The sequence below is a fragment of the Triturus cristatus genome, chromosome 4_1 (assembly GCF_964204655.1).
Source record: "Triturus cristatus chromosome 4_1, aTriCri1.1, whole genome shotgun sequence".
Classification (NCBI taxonomy): domain Eukaryota; kingdom Metazoa; phylum Chordata; class Amphibia; order Caudata; family Salamandridae; genus Triturus; species Triturus cristatus.
In genome coordinates, this window is record NC_140585.1 from 1,099,261,654 (window position 1) to 1,099,281,227 (window position 19,574).

General features: G+C 40.9%; 1 protein-coding gene across 1 annotated transcript in view; it reads right to left on the minus strand.

Annotated features, from left to right (window-relative positions):
* Positions 1–16,068, minus strand: part of LOC146856076 (lysosomal alpha-glucosidase-like) — an 829,176-nt gene extending 813,108 nt beyond the window's left edge. The window contains exon 1 of the mRNA XM_085654093.1: positions 15,931–16,068. Coding sequence (XP_085510219.1) covers positions 15,931–15,976 — 46 coding nt within the window. The 5' untranslated portion in view covers positions 15,977–16,068. The remainder of the gene's footprint in view (positions 1–15,930) is intronic.
* Between the last annotated feature and the right edge of the window lie 3,506 nt (positions 16,069–19,574).

Consider the following 19,574-nt stretch of genomic DNA (forward strand, 5'->3'; position numbering starts at 1 on the left):
TATGCTCCGTCCGACGGTTCGTACCTGGTTTTTGCCGGATCGTAATCGGCACCTCTGTTGGTCCTCTGGCAAGGATATATGGCTTGGTCTAAGAGGCATACTTGAAACAAAATGAACCTTGATTTAAATCTTTTAAGAGCTTGGAGCCAGAGAACAATTCGCTTTCTGGGGAATGGAGTTGGAAACCTCCATGCAGAACGGCGCGAAACAGTATTGATGTACATAAGCCCAAAATTGGTTGATCTAGCAAGCAAGAAGTCTAGTCAAGAATCTTGAGGTTTATTATTTGGTGTGAGCATGGTAAGGTCATTAGGGAAATATGATCATTTACTGCCCCAGATAAGGCCCAAGCATCCATGCAAAAGTCTTTGAAGGTACTAATTTAAAAGTTAGGTCCAGAAGGAGAGGGCAGCCTTTTACTCATAGCTAATACAAGACTCAATTTGAACAAGGCAGATGACTTTTCATGGGAAGTCATGGTTCTACAGGTTTATTTTACCAAAGAGGAAGAGGAGGACGGGCTAGGTGCACAAGAGCAAGGGGAGAAAACAGCGTTTACAGACAAGGTGAGTATGAGGATTACTTCTGGTTTTACCCAGGGGAAAGTGGGGGGAACACTGAGACACTTTTTGAAAGGACTGGAAGAAAAATAACAAATTGCAATGGTGACAGGTTATGCAAAAGAATGAAAGTCAGATCAATTTCAGTGATAAATAAAACAAGGGAACTGTCTTTCAGAAAGGATCAATGGGAGATTGCTTCATGGTAAATAGATTAACTATGGCAAAGGGTGCAATAGTGAAGGTGAATGATAATCACGTAGGTTTTGTGAGCACTCTGTTTTCAGTGGAAAAGAAAGACAAGGGTTAGAGACCTGTGACAAAGTTAAGGTGTGTAAATTATTATTCAACATACCCACATTACAAGATGGAGGTTATTTATCTGTTATGGAATCTTTTCCAGGTTTTGGTTTGGATGGTGGAGATGGATCTGAAGGATGCATATTTTACTATTCCAGTTGCATTAGAGAGCCCGATGTTCAGTTGGAAGTGTCAGTTATACCAGTCACAGTGCCTTTCTTTTGAGCTTTCATCACCCCTTGGGGATTTACGAACGTGTTGAGGCCAGTAATGGGTCTTCTGAGAGAGAGGAAAATGGTTGATTATATATTTAGATGACATTTTAATAATGAATCTGAATGTTGATATGTTAAAATCACAGTTGGTTTGGTAAAGAAATTGTCAGAATTGTTAGGGTTCATTGTGAATCAAGAGAATTCAGTTTTACTGCATTCTCAAAGTGTGGGCTTTCTAGGATTTAGGATAGATATGGTGAAGGTAGAACTTCCATTGCCAGAAAAGAAGATAACAAAGATAAAACAGGAAGTGAAGCATTTTTTAAAGAAGCAGAAGGTTAATGTAGATCAGATACTGTTCTCATACGTAAAGCCTTTTAAAACTGTGTCTTCGGCTACTTTTAAGTGTGGGAAGAAAATTCGAAGAGATATTGAAGGCTGCAGATTGGTCCAATGCACACATGTGGAGAAAGTTGTATTTTAAACAAATCAAGCATGTTTCAGGGTATGTGCTGAAAGGTTTTGACCATGCATAATGCTAACCTTCTGCCTTGCCATAAAATCAGATTCTCATATGTTTCGTGATTAGAGAATCGTAATTTTATCAAAGACAAGGAGGCTAGCATTATCCCTCCCTCCCTGGATGAGGAGGTAAGAGGGTGTTTATAATAGGTCGAAAATAAGAGGAAGAAGATGGAATGCTTATTTAAATATTTTTGTTGGTAAATTGTAAGGATTAAGTAGTTCTCTTTCAGGGAACCGTTTATATTAGGTGAATTGCAAAATAATTTCTTTTTGTTAGAGAAAAATAATATGGGGCACTGGAGGATTAGGAGACTGATGAGGCTATGAAGATAACAGCAACAAAAGAGGAAGATGATGGAGGTCAGGGAGATATTATGGTACTGCAGAGTTCTAATTTCATTGTGGGTTCATTTACTGTTCTATTGCATGGAACTTTGAAGCGTTTGCTGTGCAGAAGGAGTGAATTACAGCTAACGCATAATGCTAGCCTCCCTGTCTTTATTAAAATTTAAAATAATGATTCTCTAGTCATTAAATCTATCAAAATCAGCATTCCACAATATGAAAAAGACTTAAAGACCCTATTGCAGGACTCATGTGTGGGTGCATTTGATGGGCCAAACAAGAGGTGGTATGCAGACAAATGCCATTATATCGATGTTTAAAAATCGATATGACAGAATATCGACCATCAAGAATATCGTCTTCCAGAATATCGACATGCAGGTAAGAAATATCGTTTCAATTAATATCGATGTTAGTAAAATTGTTATTAAAAATATCGTTGTTAATAATATCGATTTTTTTGTGTTTTGTAGGTTGGTATATGTGTAAAAAGTAAAGCCTATTTTTGTAATGTATGTTTGAATCTTTTACAAGTAATTATTTTTATGTTAATTAATTTTTGTGTATTTTAGTTGTGGGTTTATAGGGAAATAGGTTGGGAAGTAATTTAATTATAATATATTTAATATTATTTTTTAGAAGTTATTAATTTAAAAAAAACACAATATTGCGTTTTAGTTCTGTAGCGGGTTGTGGGTTTATATGGGAATAGGGTGGGAAGTAATTTAATTTAAATTAATGAATTAATAATGTTATTATTTAATATGTTTGTATTTAATAATTTATATTGCCCATTGTGATAATTATTTTGTTATTAATTAATTATTAATTGGTTATTAATAATTGATCATTAATTGGTAAATATGTTAGTTGTGTAATTTTTTAAGGAGCAGGTTGTGGTTTTATAGGGTAGTAGGGTAGGAAGTAATTTAATTATAATTATTAATTAATAATTGTATTAATTAATATTTATGTAATTCATATTTTATAATGTAAGTTGTGTTAAAATGTTAATAACTAGTTTTAATTGGATATTAATTATTAATAAATAATTGGCAAATATGTTAATTGTGTAATGTTTTTATGAGTTGGCTGTGGGTTGATAGGGGAATGGTGTGGGAAGTAATTCAATTTTAATACAATTCTTCTTATTTTTTTATATACAATATTTATTTAAAGTTATTTTATAGTATTAATTGTGTGAACTGTTTTTAATTTGCTTGGTAATTGTTATTAGTTAATTAATTAATTTTTAAATAATTATCTTAATTGTGTAATATTTTACAATATTGGTGGTGACGTTTATAGGGTAATATAGTGGGAGGTAAATTATTTTTGAAAAATTAATTATTTGTTCATTAATGTTAATTATTTTGCAGGAGTGGGAATACTAAATTATTCCCCTCCGCTATCCAACACTTTTCCAACTGTTACACTTGGTGGAGTGGGAATAGTAAATTATTCCCACTTGCTAAGCAACACTTTCCCTACTGTTGCACTCGCTGGAGTGGGAATAGTAATTTTTACTCACCCGCTATCCACCACTTTCCCTACTGTTGCACTCGCTGGAGTGGGAATAGTAATTTGTACCCACCCACTATCCATCACTTTCCCTACTGTTGCACTTGCTGGAGTGGGAATAGTAATTTTTACATACCCGCAATCCAACACTTTCCCTACTGTTGCACTCGCTGGAATAGGAATAGTAATTTTTACATACCCGCTATCCAACACTTTCCCTACTGTTGCACTCACTGGAGTGGGAATAATCATTTTTACATACCCGCTATCCAACACTTTCCCTACTGTTGCACTCGCTGGAGTGGGAATAGTAATTTTTATCTACCAGCTATCCAACACTTTCCCTACTGTTGCACTCGCTGGAGTGGGAATAGTAATTTTTACCCACCCGCTATCCAATACCTTCCCTACTGTTACACTCCCTAGAGTGGGAATAGTAAATGTAACCCCCCCGCTTTCCAACACTTTCCCTACTGTTACACTCGTTGGAGTTGGAATAGTAATTTTTACACACCCGCTATCCAATACTTTCCCTACTGTTGCTACTCCCTGGAGTGGGAATAGTAAATTTAACCCCCCGCTATCCAACACTTTACCTACTGTTACACTCGTTGGAGTGGGAATAGTAATTTTTACCCACATGCTATCCAACACTTTCCCTACTGTTGCACTCACTGGAGTGGGAATAGCAAAATATTCCCCTCTGCTTTCCAACACTTTCCGTTTTGTTGCATTTGCTGTAGTGGGAATAGTAAATTATTCCCCTCCGCTATCCAACCCTTTCCCTACCGTTGCACTTTCTGTAGTGGGAATAGTAATTTTATCCCGTACGCTATCCAACATTTCCCTACTTTTATAGTTAATGTAGTGTAAAATATGTTTTTAAACATAAATATTAATTTTAATATTTTAATGTATTATATATATATTTTATTTTTATATTTATATTACAGGTTTATGTATATATGTATTTATAACTTTTCTTATGTTTCTAACAATTTATAATTAAATAAAATAATTATTTAATATTATTAAGTTAATATATATAAAAAAAATGTAAGTATCATTTTTTATATTACATTTATCATTTATCATTTTTTAACATTTTTAAATAATTCTAACTATGGGGTCTATTATGATGGCGTAACGGTACACGAGACCGACCGCCAGAGGTGCGCGGTCCCGCCAGGCCCATTAGGATGCGACCGCCACCCTGGCAGTCGCATTCCACATATTTTACATTACGGCGGGCGGTGCTGTAAGCAGCACCCGCCGCGATACAAAATATGCATGTTGTGCATTGGCATGCAAAACGTGACAGGCACCACGCGGTGTATGCCAACCAAGAGGGCTACCATAGGTACCCCCAAGTGCAGCACCCCACCCCCACCCCCCTCCCGGGTGCCCGTAACGGGCCCCAAAGCAATTTCTGCCAGCCTGTCCATGGCGGCATCGCCGCCATGGACAGACCTTTAAAATTGCGCATCCTAATATGCAGGGCCTTTTCTGCCCGGCCGGGAATCAGACCGGCGAAGAAGCGGTGGACGGTCTTTCCGTCTGCCGTGATGCCCCTCGCCTGACCAATAAGGCGGGGGTGAAACGGGAGCTTCTGGCAGGCAGATCGCCATCGCCGGGCCGGCGGTGGACACCGCCGTCCTGACGGTGGCGATCTGCCCAATATGCTAATAGGCCCCTATGTTTTTATTATTATATTTATTTAATTATTTTTATATTATTATTAAGACATTTAAAAAAACGATATTTTAAACAACGATATTTTGGTTTAGATATTTTTGTACTTACCATTGTAGAGATAGGCTGTTGATAGTCTGTCCATCGATATTGTAGACTCGATATTCCTGTAGATCCATATTCTGTCTGTCGATATTCAGTGAGAGATCCACAAGAGGCCGAATGATGATCTGAATGATCAGTAGTCTGATGACTTGTATGCTAATGATGCATAATACATGTATGATAATGCCACTAATGCCTCTACAAAATGTTAAATCTGCTGACTAGCCTCAAACATTATTTTGGATGCAGAAGGCAACTCATGTTTGATCCAGATTTGTTACAGAACCTTAATTCTGCTAAGTGGTGTCCATCACCATTTTTGGATGATTACATAAAGTCCAAAATCAGAAGTCTCATGAGAAGAACAGCTTGGTTAAAAATGAGGGCCAAATGCCCTAGACCAGTTATTACAGATAAAGTGGCCATCACCCTATCTCTGAACACTAAAATCATCAAATTTTCAAGCAGAGGGGTTAAGGGTCCCAAAAGGGATGTGGAGAGAGCCTGGCCATCATGCAAGGACAAGATGATGGACACCTTGAGTCCATTAACAAAAGTGACTGGCTGAGCAGGCAAGAGCCTGAAATAATGTCTAGGTGGGCTCAAAGAACAATGCGTTTTTTGGGAAATGCAAATGTTGGACTCTCATTTTAGAAGGGTAAGAGACATACTGAGAACAGAGCAAAATTTCAGAAACCTTCCGGTTCTGAGGTTGGAATTATTAACCAGGGATATCGATTTGGTGACAACTGTATTGCTGTTAATGTGCTGTAACATCCTATGATATTAGTTACAGGTTAACAATAAATATTTGTAATCATTCTAAATTTATACTATACATTCAAATATGTGATATTTTAAAAACACTTTGCTATATGGACATCTGCATTTCGATGGTGGAGATTTCCTCCAACAGTTGCAAAGTTTACACCTGCAAATACTGTTGCAAGATGCTCTACTCACTCGTGAGGGAATGGAGGGTAAGTCCACACCTACACACCTACGTATAAATTTCCAATTGGAAAAGGTAAATAGCAAAAAAATGTGAAAAGTTACATCTAGGTGAACAAGTAAATCTACAAGATTTGTGAAAAGGGCCCATTGTGTGTGTATGTATACATATATATCGCACATATAGAACATATGTAAGAATTGCATTCCTCTTTCAGTTCACACTAGTCTCGCTCCTGAGGCATAGCTTGCAAATGCTTTGATTTTAGTCTCAGCACTCCTGCCCTCCTTGTCTTCCATGGGACCTTAACCAAAATATCCATCTCTCAGCCTCCTTGCTTACTTATTGGCTTGGATAAGTGCTAGAAACTTTCTCTCTACCGAAATCACTCTGCTAAAAATCCCTCTAGCTTTGCAAAATTGACACCACAAGAGCTCAGGACCTTGGAAATGGCATGTGCTGACGCAGCCGCTGCTCTTATTTGAAGCAAACCATTTGGTCTTCACTAGATTAGCAGTTTCTCTAACATAAGGTCTGTGTGCTTCGCCTTTATTTCTCCACGGAATGCACAGAAATTAGGTGAAAATAATCTGGAAATAAAATTGATTGCTTTCAGTAACCCAACCGAGAGTGTGAACAGTTCATATAACAGAGCAGCAAGACACAGTAGGACATGTTGATAAATGCCTACTGGAGAACGTCCTAACAACAATCTGATGTGTGCATTACAACAAATGCTCGGGGTCTAACCAATGCGTGGCTGAAATGGAGAGATATGCTGTAGACTTATGAACTAAGAAAGAAGTGCAAAAAATGGTATCTAAAAAGTGACTAAGCAACATTATGAATGAATAAATCAACTGCTGAATACACAACAGAAGTCTGAAAGTAAATAAAGTGTGCAGTCCCTGTGCGTCCATGCATAGAAATTGGGGAGAATGAAATCGGTCAAGCCATGGGTCCTGAGAAGCTTTTCGAGGGCACAATGACAACTTTGCTAGTGAGGATAGTGGAGCACTATATAAACAAGGAGAGAAGATAGACTATGTCTGTTAGCCTCGATCAATAACATGTCTATTTGAAACACGTTAGCTGCATTTATATATTTCGTTTCATAAAGCTGGGCCATTCGAGAGAAAATGAAGAGTTTTTTCTGCTATTTTAAGCGCTGCTTTCTTTCATATTTTTTAAAAAGTTTGCTTCCAACCTATCTTCAAGAAATTCAAATTAATATTTCTGACTAAATGATTCCCATTTCTTCTAGGAACACATCAACAGGTTCCTGAGATGATCCACTTCAGAGTGCTACTGTGACAATACACTGGTGCTAATGATTTTAAATACCCAGTGCTTAATTTGTTAAACAAATGAGTGCCGATGCCCAAAGCTCTGCTCCAGCGGTACTATTGATAATTGGTGCGCCGAATATCAAGGCCCTATTGTGTTGAATTCACATCTGACCTCTTAAATCCCCTACAGACACTTATGGCCCTTTATCTATCTCTTGTAGGTTCCTGCTTTCTCCCTTTGTGAGTTGTGAAGATTTAACCGCCTTTCTCTTTTTTCTTCTTTCCCCTTTGTTTATTTTTCCCTCTCTTGCTTGTGGTCAATATCAGATGAAGAAAAATAAGTGTTGTTCCCCAAAAATGAGTGCCAGTAGACCCCCACTGGCATCCATCAGTTCAAATTACGCACTGCAAATATCTTTCTTTTGTGTAGTGTTGGTACGCATTTACTTGTCTCCAGCACACTTATTGGCTACCAGCCCCGTTAAACTGTACCTCAGCTATCATTACTGATCCTAAATAGATACATAATTGATGTGTCAAATAGGGGTCAAAAACATAGGAGATATCCTGCGCGCTGTAGTACATTACAGCCTATGGGACTTGCATTATGACGGACAGGATAGTTACCACGTTTGTGTAGGAGTGTGCCATACCTCAAAATCAAAAAAAGGACTTGGTAAGCTTCATGAAGTGCACCAGCTACCTTTTTCTAAATCTGCAACATTTAGTGGATGGATTGACGTCACTCGGGTGCTATCCCTTCATCCCTTTCCCAGAGCCTGTACCATGCAAAGTACCTTGAAAGCCTTCACTGTTCTCTTCTGAGCACCACCAATTCCCCTACCACAAGGGCAGCTACCCCAGCCCACAATGTCCTCTTAAGAGCATTGTCACCTCTCACCAAAGCAATCCTGTGCATGCCACTCGCACTGGCCTTGCGCTATTACCCTACAATGATCGTCTGTACCCCTGCCACTGCAGAAGTTTACTGTTTATGGACTGTCTCCCACTGCCGTCCCTGGGTTATCTGTTCTCACTTCTCCTCCCCGCATGCCTTACATCCTCAAGGAGGGCCAGTTAGTCAGCAGGATATCTCCCTGTTACAGGGCACCCCATACACAGGACAACCTATAACAGAATATATTGCCAAGCAGATGCTGAGGGTAGGTTGAACTTCAATTCAACAAAGAATCTTTGGTCATCAGTCATTGCCAGGAACCGTAGGTTATTATATTGCAAGGGTTTTAGTTGAAATATTCAATATTAATTTGAATATTTTAAAATACGTCTACTCAAATGATTAATAACTAAAATACATATCTTTATAAATAAGCAATATGAAAAAAACTGAAAAAACAGAGTGCAAATAAACTAAATGGCCATATTAAGTGAGTAAAACGTCATCTAAGCTACAAAATGTGGATTGTACTAGAATAAAATAGTGAACAATCTCTTAGTTAATAGTGAAGGAAGCAGTGTGAACTATAGTGAATTAATCAAAAGGTGAAACAATATTACCTAGAGTGAATCAGAGTCAATGGCTCAAAAATGAAATAATGTTTATGACAGCTCAATAGAAAAGAATGATCTAGACAACTATTAAATTCTGTGCAGGGGAAAAGAGTTCACACTATCAATGAACGCTACTGTTTGGGGTTCAAATCACTGTTTGAGGCTCTATGGTCCCATCTCCCAGGACTCTCTGCTTGCATGGCTGGTCTCAGTCTTTTACAAGTAGAAGAGGAATGTTAAGTTTGTTATTCCTGTTATGGTTAGAGATAGGCATTTCCCAATGTCCCGGGGCATAGCTTTCTCTCCGTTTCTTGATCTGCTGATGTAACTTTAAGATCCTGGTCAGAAACTAGATATCTTGGAATTTCCGCTGGGATCCAGGTTAATGTCCAAGGGCAGCCTTTATAATTAAAGTTTTTCAAAACATAAATTGAACAATGAACATTGGGGCAGGGAATTGAGCCACTAAAATGTATTTGAGATGACCCACAGAAGTAGGCATACTTCTTATCAGTCTTGAATGGGCTCATATTCTCTCATAGTATCTTTGAGAGGTAAAGAGTTTAATAGCACCTGAATACAGAGCTGTCATTGCACTACGTTGGTTAGGTTTGCCATGAAAGCTTGTATGTTAGTGTTGGTATTTATATAGTAACTTCAAGAGATTTTCAACACTTCTTCAAAGGTTTTTAATAGATGTAAGATTCAGCAAATGGCACATATGGGATTACTGACTTGGTGTCAGGATGCAGAAGAAATTGTGGTCAACGTAAGTCACAAGGTATTATTAATATTGTGACAGAGTGTGAAAAGATTTCTGGTCTATGTATGTTCCTTCTAACAACCAAACGTTGAGGCTAATTGGATGGATGAATACACCACTGCTGCCATCTATAAAGGTTTACGTAAAAACTTAAAGGGCGATATGGCGTTAGTGGACAATAGACCTACCATGTGTGATGCCTTAAAAGACAAAGCCGCAAATAGGAACTTAACAATGAACTTGGCACACAGAAGTGGGGCTTTAGATAACCTTTTGCCCTCCCTAAGCCAACCACTGCTAAATTGGAAAGGATAGTGAATAAGCAAGGAGGAAATAAAACTCATTATGTCAGCAAAGCTCTCCCTAAAGAAAATAAATAAACGATAAGGAAGGAGGGACTGATTTTATAATGTGGCAAATACTGACATTTTGCAGGGAAATTAAAGAAACCCCATGTGACCTGTAAACCCTAAATGATCCGGCGAACTTAATGGTTACGGACTTTGCAACCAAAAACACGTTTTCATCTACTGGTACACAGTATTTAAAAAGATAAGTCCCTGGGCCCTCGTTAAGAGGTCAGTGCAGCTTGCACTACCCATTGCCCCTTCCAGTGCTGCCAATGACAGTACTAACACAACTACTGCTGTCACACACCTACAAGTGTGACAAGTGAGATTCTTCCAGGCCCCCAAAGCTTTAAGAATGGCTTGGGCAGTAGGTATCAATTATTTTAATGCATATTGAATTAATAAATTGTTTTGCTAATCATTAAATTAGACAAACAGTGCAGACTGTCATAAGTGCTCGTGTTGGCAATTAAGTGCCGGTGTCGAACACCAAAACGCACCGGCTCAAGTTGAGCACTACTGATACAGATAACTACACTTCAGTGACCACAGACTATTAATGCTCTGATGGTTCTGGGGCATTGATGTTGATTCCTGCATACAGCAAGAGTTGAAACTCCAGAAAAAAACTAAGACAAAGCCATACAGACTATCAATAGCAGCCCTTTAACATTAGGAGGGGTCTTTTGGGGAAAAAAGTCCCTTCAAAAGACTTTCAGATTGATCCCACCTGAATCGAGAAAGATGGTCACCCATGCACGCACTCATCAGCAGCAGACGCAACTACGGCAACGCACTCTACGCCGGCGTCACCCAAAAACTCCTCAGGAAACTACAGAACATTCAAAACGCTGCAGCCAGACTGGTCCTCAACATCCGCCACCACAGCCACATCACTGAACATCTGCGAGAACTCCACTAGCTCTCAGTCAACAAAAGAGTCACTTTCAAGCTACTCACACATGTCTACAAAGCCCTCCATGAAGCAGGACCAGCACATCTGAACCACCGCCTCTCATTCCACCTACCCACCAGTCACCTCCGCTCCGCCCAACTGGCTCTGGCCACCATCCCATGGATCCACAAAACCAGGACCAAAGGAAGATCAATCAATCAATCAATGGGCATTTATTCAGCGTACAGGTACCTCCAATTGAGGTGTCCCGGCGCTATCGGCGGACTCAACAGTGAGAGGGTGCCTTTAAGGCCGGCTAAAAAGCCAGGTCTTCAGAGCCTTCCTAAATGCTAGTTCAGTCTCAGTCTTAGGAAGGTGTACAGGCATACAGTTCCAAAGAGACGCGGTTCTCACTGAGAAACCACGGCCGCCCAACCTGGTTTTAGAGAAGCGGGAGTCCTAAGTAGTTCTTGATGATTCGTTCTCAAGTCCCTAGTCTGGCGATATTTCTGGATTCTTTGTCTAAGGTAAAACGGGCCTCTGTCCCTGGTGGCTCTAAAAGACAAGGACAGCGCCTTGAACTCTATTCTTCTTTGGACCGGCAACCAGTGGAGGCTCTACAAGTGGGGGGAAATGTGGTGGCGAAGTGGCACATTCCCAATAAGTCTAGCCGCAACGTTTTGGATTATTTGTAGTCTACGAATCAGATATACTGGGAGACCTATATAGAGGCTGTTAGCATAGTCTAGCTGTGATGTGATCAGTGCATGAACGACGGTCTTTCTGCAGTCCATGGGCATGAGATGCAGAAATCTCAGTAAGACTCTTAGTTTCCAGAAACAGGTCGATGAGACTTGGCAGATCTGGGCCTTGCAAGAGAGGAGTGTGTCAAACTTAAACCCAAGGTTCCTAGCTGAGTCAACTGGGAGCGGAGGAGGGTTTAGCTCCGTCGGCCACCAGAGATCGAAATGCAGAGGAAAGTGAGGAAATATGAATTTTGTGATCAGTTATGTCCCCTATCGTAGTCCCCAACGGCTCCATGTGCATGCTATAAGTACATGTATGTTCCCTCCAGTTCCAGTTTTGAAGACGCAAATACATGTGCGTCCACCGTCAACATGTCCTCTTTCAGATCCGCCATGAACGGGTCAGATATTCCATTCCTAAGTATGAAAGGCCACCGACTTTATGTGGTTCACTTTCCACATTTTACAGATTCAGGCGAGTAGGCCCAGAATTCTGTCATCAAGCCTTTTCCTGCCTTCTGCCTCTGAAAGCTCCAGTCTGAGCCTGCATCTGTATCCATGAACTTTGTCCTACTCCCTGCGCGGCTAACGGTGCCTGATCCAGCCTGTTGCCTGCCAAAAACTGTATTTCACCTTCAAGATTATCTGCTCCGCTCCTCATCCGATGCATTCCTGTCTAGTAGTTTAGGTAAACATTCCTCCAGCTACCGTGCAAAGGGCCAGGCCTCGCTGTCCTCATGCAAGTAATTCATAGCCCCTGTTACCATGGAATATTCCTACCCCCTCGCATCTCATGTAGACACTTAGACGCTTGTACACGCACTAACAGTCAGTATAGAATAGATTCTATCCTAGAGACCTTTTCTTTTGGATAACATAGTTCTTTAAACATAGGATATTAGATATGATTTGGGATTAGGTTGACATGACCCCCAGACTTCTGTCTCCACATATAGAGCTAAATGTCAAGTCCCCTTCACCCTCTAGTTGCACGTCAATCACACGTCATGCGGCTGCGCACGCATCTCTGCCAAATATTTCTGCTGACATTGCAGGATTCTCTTATGGATCCACCCACTTGTGACATCATGTATAATGACGTTATCTTAGTAACGCCCATATGTCCGCCTCTTTAGTTACGTATGCACATTTTATCTGTATTATCAGCTGTTACGCCTCTTGCATCTGTTTCACTGTAATGCATTTCCTATAAAACTGATTATCTGTCAATAATGTATGCCCTTCCTTCCTGAACTTTCGTGGTGATGGAATAGAAGCCTGCAATTCGAATTGTATTCCTTTGTATAGGAATAAAGCCTTTTAGAACCTCTAATACCACGGATTCTGCCTCTTATATTTACTAGACTTTACCGCATAAAAAATAGTACCGGTAATGAAATATTTACCACAAAAGGATTGATTGAAAAATAATACCTCAGTTTTATTGGCATTCAATCTCAAGCAGCTATCCATCATCCAAGTTGAGATATTAATCAAGCATTGCTTAAAATGATCAAAAGCTGCCTTAGAATGTTCTCTAAAAGAGAACACCAGCTGAGTATCGTCAGCATAGGAAACTACTTTAACTCCCTGTTGTTCGACTAGTGATACAAGGGGGGTCAGATATACGTTAAAAAGAATCGGGCTCAGGGCTGAACCCTGGGGACTCCACATATAAAGGGATTAGGTGTGGAGACATACAGGCTGAGAAACACTTGCGGAGATCGGCCCTCTACAAATGAGCGGAACCAGGCCAACGTACTTCCTCTTACTCCAAGATGTTCTTTCCAGCAGGATCCGATGAGACACCGTGTAGAATGCTGTGAATAAATCAAGCAGCACGAGCATAGCGGAGTGGCCTAGGTCTAGGACTTCACGTACCATTTCTGGTACTTCCAACAGTGCTGTCTCTGTACCATAGCCAGATCTAAAGCCAGATTGAGAGTCGTGGAGACAGTGTTGGTCTCCAGAATGTTGGAGAGTTGCTTCTAGATCTCCTTCTCAAGAATTGTAGCTGGTGCAGGCAAAAGGGAGATGGGCCTAAAATTCTTGAGCTCTGCTGGATCGGCATCCGCTTTCTTCAGGTTGGCAATTCCCTCTCAACCTAGGACATTATTAATAGATGTCTATACCTAACCACGTATCCACCCCCTACACTTTGATACATTTTAATTCATCTTTTACCCTGTTCTCACTCAGGACCCTTTGATGTATGGAGAGAGGAAGAATGTTATGTAATATAAGATATATTTTGTAAGGGGGGTTTTAAATCATTTAATGACTGCTACATGAGGAGGAGAGACGACATTATCCACAAATGGGGCACTGGGTTATGCAACACCATTATAAAGGGGCTGGAGATAAAGAACTTACTCCGATGGATACATTTGTGCTCCACGCAAACAAAGGAGGGGGTAATCTCTGCACTACACAAACTCCTCATAGAATCATCCCTAGAATCCCTACAACCCATGCAGATCCAATTGAAACACTTTTACTGCCATGGATATTGAGATGTACGATGGATGTATGTTTGGAGACATTTCAACACAACCACACATAGCATATTAGGTAAATAGGCTCACTAAAAATTACTGTTGGACTGGTACTTCAGTCCTGCCAAATTGCACAAATGATACCCCGCAAGTAGTCCTATGTGCTGGAGAGTATGTGGGAAGGTGGGAGATATGCTCCATTTATGGTGGAATTGTTCTAAAATAAACCCCTTTCACAGAGAGGTCGTCTAAAACATCTGAACTATTCTGGGCTATTCGATACCAGAGGACGTTATATGGGTACATATAGGGGTAAGGATATGTGACGTACATCGCCAATCTAAATTCCATAAAACACTGCTTTGGAACTTCATGGGGGCCGCAAAGAAAACAGCAAGAAAGAACTCCCAACGTCTCTGGACAATTATGGCAATGGAAAAATGTGCAAGTGGCGTGGATGGAACCAATACTGACCTTGACACAGAATGGGGCCCAGTACTGTCATTTTTATTAGAGGGCACTCCTTCGAGGTCACATCCACCAAAGATGAAGATGCTGAAACATTTTTGAGCCTAGAAGACGAAGAACCGAGGCAGCAATGTGACCATTACCAAAGTGCCCTAAACAGTTCATAGTAATGCCAAAATACAGCTGTCATGGACAAGCAACAGAAATTTTCTGTTACCCTAAATAAAGTTTGCCTAGATCATACATGTGGGCTTGGACGAGGAACCTTTCAGGGGGAATAAAGGGGGAGGGGGTTGTTTTTAGTTTTTTTCTCTGAGGGAAATGTTCAAGCACTGAAATAACTTTAGAGTTTGGTATCTTATGGATGGAAGTGCGAGACAATATCTTGAATGTGTCATACATTAACTTCGCTACTGTATCCGAAGGTATGATTTTATGCAGCACTCAATAACATTGTTATAGTTTGAAAAATATAGTACTTGCTTTTCCATGGTTAAATACTAGCCAAATGTTCGCTGGCAGGCCATATGGAGGCAGACTTACAAAAACAGAAAGCTAAAATATTTACAGCGCGGTCTGCGCCAATATTCCCAGCAATCTTCTTAGAACTCTCAGTTTTGTTTGGGTTTTTAAGTATTCGCAGTCTCGTGGACAATGAACCTGGACTGAGACCTCACCAGCTCTTCTAGGGCAGAAAGGAGGGAGCTGTGCGGTGGCAGTGACTCTCGGCGTATTGTGGTGAACCCCAATGTGGTATAAAAAATTGCAGGCTAGGTGAAGCCCTTAGTTTGTAAAAGAATATGTGCCAGGGCCCAAAGTGTTTCTCATAAGCCCGCTGCCTAATGCACGGTTTGCCAAATACCGAGCCTGACTAGTTCCGAGTTCACCTCATGCCTCTTCTAGCCACCCCACTACAGTGTCTGGCCCCTCATTTCGCTCTTCCACGTTGTGTCTCCGGCCTCCTCTCTCCCCTCGTCGATCTTTACCTATCTTTCGTTTAATCCTTCCTTCGCTCTTCGCCTCTCTAGCTCTGGGACAAAGACTGATGATAGCTCTGTTTCCCAAAAACGAGGGTTCGTGGGTCTGATCTGCAGCCACCGCTCAAAATCGCTGCAAACGCCTTGTGAGTACAGAACTTCCTAAAGAGATTGCAAATGTGAATGTTTCTAAATTATATAAAGATCGCAGCAAGCCTACCTGCAAGGGCAGCAGTAAAAAGACGTAGCACCCGCATCCGATTCATGATTGAGCAAGTACCGAGACTAAATCCTGCTCTTTTATGTTCAGCTCAGCTACCTCTGGCTGACCCACATCTTGCGAAAGAGCAAACATTCCCGGGACAGAAACAGACACAGGCGTGTGCTAGTCCTCGCAGCGGTAATGTCATGTCTGGCTCTCTGCCGGACGCTTCCCAACTATCTCGTGTCCGACAGAGAGGACCGAGACGCAAGGCCAACTCCACAGAGACCCTGCGCTCGAGGTGGTGTCATTTTCGTTTAGTTACGCTCCAAAATTTCAAGCCATTTGTTAAAAAGCTATTGTTTTCTTAACTCAAATATAATTTATATATGCTAAAAGTGGATAAAGCACCAACAGCATCAATAGTTTTAACTTTTACGTTATCAAACTGAAAATTAATATTTCCTCGATGCATCCCCTTCCTGCTCTATTTGTAAGGTGATCCAGAACTTCAGGGCCAATCGTTACCTCCTGTTTTACCACTGTCGTAGTTTAAACAGGTTTGCCATTTTAGCATATTTTGTAGTAATTCATAACAACATTTTTTAATGTTGGTTTCAACTCAGATTTCCGGTGTCTTGACGCAATTAAATAACAGATGTTACCTTTACCCAATGTAACGGTATCAAATATCAACCTGCGGTAGATGACAGAGGCGCAACTAAAGCCAAATTACGGGGGAGGCTACTAAAAATTTCGGGGGGGGCTGATTCTTCTAGCAATATGCTGAGGGGAGATGCAGGGGCTCTAAGAAGCGGTGAAAACACAACAAAGCCTCGTTAGCAAGTAAATGGTCTTTTAAAGGCCTGTGAAGTACTCGGGTGCGGCTGTGTGTTTGCCCGGGAAGCGGTCTCATCCCAGGCTGACACACATGACGGGGGGCTGAAGCCCTTTGAGTCCAATGGGCATTGCGCGCCTGGTAGATGAACTGCCGTGTCAGTCCTGCTGGGAGCCGTACTTGTGAGCTATACCCCGATGTTGTTTGCAAATGATCAGCCTAATTAATCATTTAGTCAACTGTACATAATTCAACATCTTTTTTTACATGTGGCCCAGGAACAAGATATAAATTACAATGATTTTTATTCGTTAAATATTTTGTTGAGTTTCTCCAATTGAGAAAAGTACATGGAATCAAACTCAGAGTTTTTGTTCAGAGCGAGAGGTGTGAGCTCTTTACCCAAGCCAAAAAGGAAGATCTTCCTGGGGTCATGCTGAAGTCATCAGCTAATATTCCTGTAATTATCTGGGAAAGTCATCTCAAACCATCCTGAGGTATGTGTATAGGGTGAAATATTTCAATGAGATGACTCTAGAACCATCAAAGAAACTACTCCAGGATTGCTTCCTGATTACTTCAGTGAAAAACATGTGATGATCTTTTACTACTACAGGATCCTTCCATGATTGTTTCAGGATTTGGCTTTATTACTCTAGGATGATCCTGTAAGAATTTCAGGATGGTTCTGTACTATTTCAGAATGATCTTGTGATGACTTCAGAATGAGGCTGTATTACTCAAGGGTGATCCCAAAATTTCTTTAGAATCGGACTTTACTAGTCAATGATGACTTCAAGATGGGGATGTCCTACCCTAGGATGGGTTCTGGCTGTATTACTGCATGGCAATTTTTCTATATTCAGATGTATTACTCTAGGATGATCTCAAGTACTAATGTGTCAACCTTTGAGATACACAGGAAGTTATGAAATCCACAGTTTTATTAGCTCATTGGCAGAGCAGATTACTGCTACAGAAAAAAACTAATAATTGCTTCGGGTGGTCTATCAAAAAGAGTGGATTCCTTGTTTGAACACAGGAAAATCTCTCACTATTTCACGTGTGCACGGAAAGAGGGACCCGGAGAAGGCCTTCCTGACTAGGAATTTAGTTCATTTTACCACAGAAAATGTACCCATCCTTACCTGTAAGGGCTTCAGGATATGTTCATGTTACTCCAAGATTACTTCTTTGTGAGGTTTCTATGATTGCCCCTTACTACTGCAAGTTAATAACACTGGTGTGCTGAGCTATTGCACTAAGCAGAGAACCACTGATAATATTATTGCACTCCTTTTAATTCTTCCCCTTATTCTTTCATTTTGATCACTGTCATTCCAAACAAGTAATTTTGTTGACAGCAGATGTAAACAATGACTGTAAGTAGAGAGGTTAGTATTATCAGTGCAGGACTGATCTTGAGTGTGTCACTGTGAATGTAAGAGACTGCTCAAGAAGTTTGCTGTGATTGAGTATCTGTAAGTAAGCCTTGAAGTGGTCAATTGGGTGCCGAGGTTCAGTGAGGATGTGAATGAGGGCTGCTATAACAGACTATGGAGAATGGCAGTGGAAGGTGACTGGTCTTGTGGTTGTGAGCTGTATAAATAGTTGATGGAGTGCAGTGTGATCAAATGACGGTAATGGCCATGAATCTTGTGAGTGAAGAAATAAGTGTTTTTTTGGCATTTTGAGTAGCTTTTGTTAGTATGTAGTAGGGAGGTCTACTACACTTGGTCTGCGTGAATGAAAGCGTAGGCTCAATAGGTTGGGAATGATTATATGATAGATGTGTGTAAATACAAGCTTTTTTGGTGGTCATTGATGTGCTGAGTGAGTGCAACTGTCTTATACTAGGAATGTGGATATGTAGTGAGTGTGGGTGCAGTCTGAGTGTGCTGTGAATGTTTGCAAAAATGTTGCAAGGGCAGTTGCAACTAACTATGAAGTATATTGATGATGGGGGTATGAATGGATATGGGGTGGGCCAGTGTTGGTGGATAACTGTGAGTCAGTGCAGCAAATTGCTAGGGATGAATTATGAGTCATGTTGTGAAGGACCTTGGTAAGTAATGAGTGGTATGGTCTGCAAATTTATGTGAAGCAGTGAATGAGTGTTGCAAGTGACTGATCTTTGAAGGTTGGCAGGTTTAGATCTGAGATGTGAAAGAAAATTTGGGCGGCAAGGTCGCACTGTGAGGCAGAATAGGGTTGTTCACAGATCTGTTGGCGAGACATTACCTGAATGGCTCATTGGACTGATTGCATGGGTGAGTGATGTTTAAAATGGCTGAGATAGGTGAATGGTGTGAGCAAGCTGGACGGTGAGTGGCTGCAGCTCATTGCTGGTGTAAGTAAAAGGATGTGATTGTTTGCTATCGTTGCTGGTGGGTGGTATGGATGACTGGTGTTGAGAAAAGCTGAGAATGAATGATGCATTTTTCTGAAGAACAGTGGTTTGATTAAAAAGTGTTAAAAGTCTTGAGGTAGTAGGCAAGTTATAAGAGTTCTTGAGAGGAGTGGTGTAATGACATAGGGCCCAATTACGACTTTGGCTGTGAAGCGCTGGGTGCGTCCTACCGTCACACCGTCAAAGTCATGGGCAAACCGCTCATCAGTTTAGGAGTTTCCTCCTGCCCTACAGGCTGGTTTTTGGCATTCCAACGGCAGGGCCTCAGAAAATGGGCACCGCTATGGGAAAGCCAAAAACAGTTCCTGCACGGCATGGACTGAAAAGTCCACGCAGCGCTGGAACTGGGGCGCATGCACACAGGGGGGCACATGTTATGCCCTCCTGTGTGCATCCCCATGCAGAGGAGCTTTG